This window comes from Limulus polyphemus, unplaced genomic scaffold, assembly GCF_000517525.1.
Source record: "Limulus polyphemus unplaced genomic scaffold, Limulus_polyphemus-2.1.2 Scaffold22, whole genome shotgun sequence".
NCBI classification, from domain to species: domain Eukaryota; kingdom Metazoa; phylum Arthropoda; class Merostomata; order Xiphosura; family Limulidae; genus Limulus; species Limulus polyphemus.
Genome location: NW_013665632.1, coordinates 642742 through 651197, shown reverse-complemented (window position 1 = coordinate 651197; position 8456 = coordinate 642742). Strand labels below are relative to the sequence as shown.

The window sequence follows — 8456 nt, the reverse complement described above, 5'->3', positions numbered from 1 at the left end:
TCCCAAATAGACTCAATCGATGGCCATACGTTAAAAGTATAAATTATTTCAGTTACCTTTAACAGTTAGAAATAGTTTGAATACTCCAATAAAGACTATTTAGTCTTTACTTTTAATAAAAGTCTGACATAGAATGGTGTAAAAATATATAAGCTTGAAACCCTGAAATTCACTAAAAGACAACTTGCATCACATTGTATAAATCTGGGAATTATTCATCTATATACATATATTAAATCTTCCTTAACACCTAAATAAGCTTAATGTTGAAATAAGCAACGAAACTTGTGAGATCATTATTTCTTATTTTGCCACCATTGAAAGTATATCTATTATAAAAGTCTAGGACTGCGTCTGTTAGAAAGATATCGCTAAAGTTTATATCAAGCTACAATCTGCTTGATAAGCGCAACTGCGCGTGGGAAAATAATTTATCATAACTCTGTTAGTTTAATAATTTTTCTTATTTTAGAACACTCGTATATAAAAGACTGTAGAGCTGAGTCACTCAGTGACATTCACGAGACTGTGTGATTATTCAAGTACGAGATTCATTTCGAACTCCTGCAGTTTGATTGATTATCATGCACTTGGGGTTTCATATCTAAAATCAAATATTTTTGTTGTTGATTTTTATCAGTATGTATTCGATATTAGCGATACAGGATAATCTAATAAATATAGAAGTCGTTTTTAATGTACGTTGTATAGAATTCAATTCGGAAGGGATGAAGTTACATTGCATTGTTTTATATAAATAAAATATTATTACAGTTCAACTATCAGAAATACAATTTCGTCATATTCAAGCATCGATATCGAATTTATTATTAAAGTAGAGAAGAAAAAATAAAATGTAGTACATTTTATATTTACTTATTTTCGTTTAAAGGCTGCATTTTTCTTCTAAAATGTAGAGTCGTCAACTTTTTGAAGGCCATAGATAGGCCTAAATAAAATGTTTTTAATTGTGTACCAGTTTAACGTTGAATATTATTTATGATTTTAACGTATTTTCTTGTTTCTGAGAAATGTGTGACTGGTTCATCATTTGAGCTACGAAATCATCGAAAACTGGACAAATAATGATTAGAGAAAAAATGAAAGAAAGATATTTCAGTAGACTTGGAGAATAAAAAATAAATAGAAAGATAACGGCTTATAGACAATCAGATAGAAGACCAGAAGTATAAAGACTGTTCGTTACAAAGCTAGCTAGGCATTTAAGAACGCAACGAGAAGACAAATTTATTGACTGTAGAAGATGCGGTAAAACTGTGTATTGGTTTGTTTGATTACAAGAGATGTGGTATTACAACTGTGTATTGGTTTGTTTGATTGCAGATGTTGTATTAAAACTGTGTATTGGTTTGTTTGATTGCAGATGTGATATTAAAACTGTGTATTGGTTTGTTTGATTGCAGATGTTGTATTTAAACTGCGTATTGGTTTGTTTGATTACAGATGTGATATTAAAACTGTGTATTGGTTTGTTTGATTGCAAATGTTGTATTTAAACTGTGTATTGGTTTGTTTGATTGCAGATGTGGTATTTAAACTGTGTATTGGTTTGTTTGATTACAAGAGATGTGGTATTAAAACTGTGTATTGGTTTGTTTGATTACAGGAGATGTGGTATTAAAACTGTGTTTTATTTTGTTCAATTACAGGAGATGTGGTATTAAAACTGTGTATTGATTTGTTTGATTACAGGAGAAGTAGTATTAAAACGGTGTATTGGTTTTTTACAGTTATGTTTCGTCTCTACGACACTGATGGAAACGGCTACCTGGATAGCAACGTAAGTATTTGTTTCACATTTGTCATTTGAAAGATTCATAAAAGTGAAAATATTAAGATTAAACGACAATTAATAATAATTATGGAATCAAACACCTTTACGTATATGGTATTTATTCATAAAGTGAATAGAACTAAATGTGGCGAATCTTTGAGTTCTTATACGTTATGAGTTTTGTAACAAAACATCAACCTGAATAAACAGCAAAGGTTCATTTTAGCAAACTGAGGCTCATATGTCATCATTTTACTTTTGTCCTTGGGAGACTAATTTGGACTTTATAATATGCTATTCTAGTGGCATCCTGCTCAAGATGAGCGCCATGGTGTAATAGATAAAATGTTAAATACCTATCTATGTGGCTCACAACAAGGCATTTAAAACAGAAACGGATTACAAAACTACATCCCAAACCAACCGAAGCAATGCTCTCCTCATCCCCAAAGTGCAGGCCATGTTACGAAGCAGGATCCTCTGTCCCAAAAATGTCATATTGGTGAGGTTGAATATATATCCTGGTACCGTTGACAAAATAATAAACAAGGATTTTAAGTTGATGAAGGCTCATTACCTCCCAGCATACAGCTCTTCTTATTCAAAAGTGGAAGAAGAAGAATCAACTCTTCTCAAACACTTCGGATTCTGGTTCATTTTTTAATATGTTTCACGTTTTTTAGTAATTTGATTTACCACTTTTACATCATGGTTGTAGATAGATAGATATTGTCATCTTTGATCTACCTGAACGTGTTCCTGGAAGTCGACGTCCACTTAAGTATATAGTCAAAGATTGACTAAGATGTCTTTCGAAGAAGCTTATTACAATGAAAACTGCGGTGTCTGGCAATAGTGCAAGGCAGAGTGTTAACATTATTAATATTAACTTCCAATCAGAGCAAGCTATAACCTCGCTGATATTCTCGGCCGTAATCCCAATAATATATCTTAGGATAATTAGGTTAGTTCTAAATATATATATTAATTTAACAGTGCAAAACACTTCCTATGTTTTGTTTGTTGTTTCTTGTTAGGAACAATAGGCTATATGTGCTGTGTCAACCGCGAAATTCAAAACCTGATTTTTAGACTTATCGCTGAGCCACCGGGGCCACAAACAACTTCTATAATAAAAGTATAATAACAAAAAATAAAAGTAAAAAGTAAAATAATTAGATACGTTAAACATTCCAACCAATACTGTTAATGAAAGTGAGAATAAGGAAATAATACCAGGTTTCTAGACTAAAAGAGGTTAGGCTCCAGGAAAAGCATCGTTTAACACTATACAGCTTTTAACTAAGAAAGTTTGTTGAAATCCATGCGGTAAGATAAACTACACTCTTATACCAAAGACTTTTGTAACAACCAGAAACACAGTTTCTTTTAGAATTTTCCCACAGTTACACAAAGAAGTATACGATTATAGCCGTCCTTAGTTTTGAATCTATAGACTATAAACAAAGCAGCTAGTCAACAGCACCCACCATTAACTCTTGAGCTCTTTTGTCTGACTTAATAGTGGGATTTTGCTGTCACTCTTATAACGAACCCACGGCCCTAAATAATGAAACGCGTATTTGCAGCAATGGGCCACAAACAATTAATTCATAGTTCGAGCACACTAACAGTTAGGTCATGCCTGGTCCCCAAAACAAAGTAAGTGTAATTACAAAACTAATAATTTGCAGCTATCTTTCTGTAAGCTCTTATTGGACTATTATTATTATTCAATTACTAACAGTTATAATGTGATGTTCTATTTCAATCTATGAAATTGCTATTAAAGGTTTTCTTTAGTTGTTACCGTAACGATAATTAAAGGAAATCTGTACATTGCTAGACAATAATCTTAATGGTAAAATATTACATTTTTGTTTTACATATGTGCTTAAAGAAATTTCTTATAACACAAAACCTGGTCAAATATTTCTCTTCAAAATTACCCACAAGAATTTTATAACATGTTGTGATTTAAACATTCTAGAACTGTATCTCCTGTTGCAAATTTAGAATATAATCATTCTTTGTAACTTTAAGTCTGTAAGCGGAACGTTTATTGAGGAAAAATGATAAATCACCCCTCAACTATTTCCAACATAACTTATTAGTGTCAATTATGTCTTTAATGGTTAATCTATTTATCTTAAGTTTGTAATAAAACAAAGCGGACTATCATTTTCTTCTCTCTTCTTTCTATTATCCTACTTCTTCTTCCAGATAAAACTACTGACGGCCAATATATTTTATTGAAATAGGGTTTACTCAAGGCTGCTCAACAATGAAAGCCTAAAAATTTTATTTTTAATCACGTAATTTCCAAAGTAGTTTTGTCAGTGACCACTAGACGCGCTTAAATAAAACAAAAGCAAAAAACATGCTTCTAAGCGGTTAGTAGCTTTTCCATCTAAGTTTAAAATGTTTACATTAAGAGTACCTTGATGCTCTTTGTAAGATCGTTTTGAAAGATCTAGAATGAAATGGTCTCTGAATTCAATTTTATTTTTCAATGTGTTTTTGCCCCTAGAATGGCTTAACTAAAACTCTATATCGATTCAATTTCTTTTAGAAATGTTTGCACATCTTTCCTTATAAAACTCGTACTTCCGATGTAAGTTTTTGTCCGAAAAAAAAAGGATCAAAACTAACTTTTAACTTTAAAGTAGCGTGTGTTGTCAAAATGATAATGCTAGACGCAGCCACCATTATCCTTCCATCTTTCAATAGTGCAACATCTGCATGAAAGTCTAAACGAAATAGCACCAACGTGTTCTGATAAGTTAATACTTTTTGTAATTTTCTTCACGCGAGCGTAACACGTTAATCCAAAACTGCATTTGTTGAATGTCGCAATGTACGATCACACGAGAACATAAGAAAAAAAACACACTATACTTTAACTGATTCGGTGGTATTTGTTAACATTTTCCGTGTTGAGTAAGTACCGTAAGTATCTAAAAGATTATTAAGGTGTATGAAGAGAATGATGTACAGCAAGTGGCGTCCCCAGAGAGTGATAAAACTTGAGATATGTATCGTGATTGGTTCATTTTTTATCTTATATATATATATATATATGGTGATTGGTTCATTTTTTATCTTATATATATATATATATGGTGATTGGTTCATTTGTTTTATTTTAAATATATACATGATTGGTTAATTTTTGTCCTAGATATATATCGTGACTGGTTCACTTTTTATCTTAGAAATATGTAGCGTGATTGGGTAAGCTTTTAACATAAACTGTCTCAGTCTCTTGTAGTCTCTTCCTACAATACAGCTTCTTTGACAAAATGAGTATATGTTAGTAAATATTACAATACGTATAAAACTACTTTGTCTACATAACATCTAAGAATTAGGCTCCAGTGTATCGTAATACAGTATAGTTGTATTGGTTCATTTCTAGATAGAGATTTATTGTACGTCTAAAGTTTAGATAAAATCTAAAATACATTGGAGTGATAAAATAGCGTTTCTTCAGACACACTGGACAACCGCTTTGTAGTTTAGCGTGAAACATAAAATGAAATATCCATAGTTTTCATAGAATATATCGTTCCTAGCAGAACATTATCTTAAGTAGCTTTAGATTCTAAATGTTAGCTCAAAAACATAAACCATTACATTTCTGAAGGGCTATAGACTGTAAGCCCATTAAAGTAGCACGTCTAATTTTATAGTTCTTTGCCGTTAGCATATAGAAACTTCCGGATATTGTGGCTGTAATTCTTGCTGAATGTGTTATGAACGTCAATGTAGTTTATGGCTCAAGATTGTTGGACATCTTCCAACTATAAATGTTAAGGACTGGTTAGTATGTTCATCGTTTTACATAAATGAAACGTTAACTATGCTAAACTTAAAGATTGTCTATTATGTACGCAATCATGAAACTACTATCACTATGTTTTTAGTTGTTAGTAATACCTGTCTGTATTCCTTTTTTGGCAGAAATTTTTAACTGGCTATACTACTTTAATTGGTAATGAAATCTTACGATCTCACGTCTTTCAAAATTCAGCTATAAATCTTCTCTTCTGTGAAAGAGAAACTTAAAAACCAAATCTTGTACAAAACAACCTTATCTGAATAAAACAATGTTTAATTTTGATCTAAAACGTGTGTAAACAACTATGTAATAAACGTTCAATGAGAATTCGCAGGACAGACTTTTATTAAAGGAAGCATTTAATAGACAAATATAAATATCATTCGAAAGCATGAGTTAGTAAAGCGGCTTGCACAGAAACTTTTCACCTGTTTTTCTTTGTTATCGATGCGTATGTAGCCATTATGAATACCATTATGATAAAACCGAATATATGCTAAAAAATAATGATAAGGTTTATTGAGTACAGTACTTCTAAGCAAGTTATCTCTGCACAATAAGAGTATACGTTTCTTGATTTTCAGATGAAACCATTTTTTTGGGGAAAATCTATCGATTGATTATTGCTTTCAGAACAAAAAGAAATTCTTATTATGCTGTATGTGGGTTATCATAATTTGAATTATAAGTATAATTTCGATTGGAATAACCTTAACAGTATCATAGAAAGGGATCTTATTGAAATTTTGATCAGTCTATTAAGTCATATAAGCAGTCTGCTGTTGCTGCTAGTGGTAGGGCAAATAGGATTTTAGGTTGTATTTACAGAAATATTGAATAAAAGCCTAAAGAGGTTATAATTTCATTGTATAGGTCACTGGTTAGGCCACATTTGGAGTACTGTGTTCAGGCTTGGGCTCCTTACATTGAGTTGTTGGAAAGAGTTCAGTGAAGGGTTACTAGAATGGTGCCTGGGATGGAAGGGTTGTCATTAGAGGAGAGGTGAAATCCTTAAGTTATTTTCTCTTGAAAAAGAGAATAGTTAGGGGGGGATCTGATTGAGGTGTTTAAGATTGTAAAGGGAATTTATAGTGTTGATGCATCATCTTTTTCATATTTAACGATGAGAATAGTAGGACTAGAAAACACAAATATAAATTTAGGCAATGAGGGAGTTATCTTCAGCTAAGACCGTTTTATTTTTCGAACAGGGTGGTTGGTCTTTGTAATGGGTTGCCTTCAGATGTTGTAGAGGCAGTAAATTTAAGTGAGTTTAAGAAAATACTTGATAAGCATATGAATGATAATGGCTGGCTTTAAGATTTTTTAATTTATTTATTAATAGTTTTAGTTTACATTAGAGGAAGGAACAGCCGAGATAAATCAATAGCCCCCATGTTGTCCCAAAACGTTATGTTTCCAATAACAATGTGTAAAGTTATAATTACAAGAATGATCTAGGTTTGTATTTAGTCCTGCTATACTTTTATAGTAAACATGTCAAAACGAATAAATCAATCCAGACAATATAAGTTAATTAAGACCACAACAGCTGAAGCATTTAAAGTTGAATGGAATCTTATTTATTGAAATACACAATAGATTATCATCAGAGATTAATACAGAGTAAATGTTTTTATTAATCGTTTATTTAAAAAGTACTTTTTTTCTGTATTTAGGCACAGAATTGGGCCAAACATTCAAGACTTTTCAGGGATTTTTAACATAACAAAAACAATGAACCAAATTTTTAAATGTTCTATCTCAGTGCACTATTTCTTAGCTTTGGTACAGTTCAAGTAAAGCATGATTTAATTCTGGAGTGGAAATACAACTGGCGTAACAAACGAAATTCTATACTATTGTTGATTTTTAGAAATGTATAATTTATTATTTTTCAAAGATAAACAAAATTTAGTTTTAAATTAATAATGCTAGATTCTTTGTTTGTTTTTAATTAAGCACAAAGCTGCATAATGGGCTATCTGTGCTCTGCCCACCACGGGTATCGAAACCCGGTTTCTAGCGTTGTAAATCCGCAGACATACCGCTGTGCTACTGGGGGGCCCCTAGATTCTTATTTGTTGTTAACATTAATTAATTTTAAATTGTTAACGGCTTAGGCAATAGAACTACGATTGTTTATTACACATTGAAATCAGCCTTTGTATTATAGCATTCCGAAATTCGTGGTTCCTGTAATTTTAACGAAGTTGTGCATTGTGAAAGTGTCAGAACTAGTGTAAAATAATTATGGACATTGTGTGATGTATGTTGATTCATATTTCCATCATCCAAACATGCATATGCATCTTTGTTAACAAAACAACCGTAACAAACGTATTACAGCAAGTGATCAACAAATACTTGGCAAATACTAAAATGTTCTCAGAGTAAGAAGAACTCAATTTAAAGATAACGCCACTAATGTTATAGATAAAAAAGTGGTTGAAGTGTCTATATCTTGTTTTAATATTTGGTTGTGCCCCCTCTGGCCTTGGTAACTGCTTGGCATCACCTTGCATAAATATTACCAACCTTTTTAGCCCTGTGGCATGGAATAGGGTCGTCCTAGAATGTGCACTGGTCAGCTCCACCAATGTGATCCCGAACTGTTGGCTTTACTCGGTGTAGCAATTTCAGATTGCCCCTGCTTCACCTTACCCCACAGTAACTTAAAATCGCGTTCTGATTACCGGGAGGTAGGATGAAGTCGATTTCAAATTACCCCTGGGGGTAGCTTGAAGGTGATTTCAACCTACCCCCCTACGATTTCAGATTACCCCCTCAAAACATTTATTTATTTACGTTTATTTAGAT

The 8456-nt window shown here is 32.1% G+C and overlaps 1 protein-coding gene across 6 annotated transcripts in view; it reads left to right on the top strand.

Annotated features, from left to right (window-relative positions):
* Positions 1-8456, top strand: part of LOC106458351 (diacylglycerol kinase 1-like) — a 346054-nt gene that overhangs the window by 265158 nt on the left and 72440 nt on the right. For all 6 annotated transcript variants that reach the window (XM_022384776.1, XM_022384764.1, XM_022384755.1 and 3 more), the window contains one exon: positions 1752-1801. In XM_022384776.1, coding sequence (XP_022240484.1) covers positions 1752-1801 — 50 coding nt within the window. The remainder of the gene's footprint in view (positions 1-1751; positions 1802-8456) is intronic.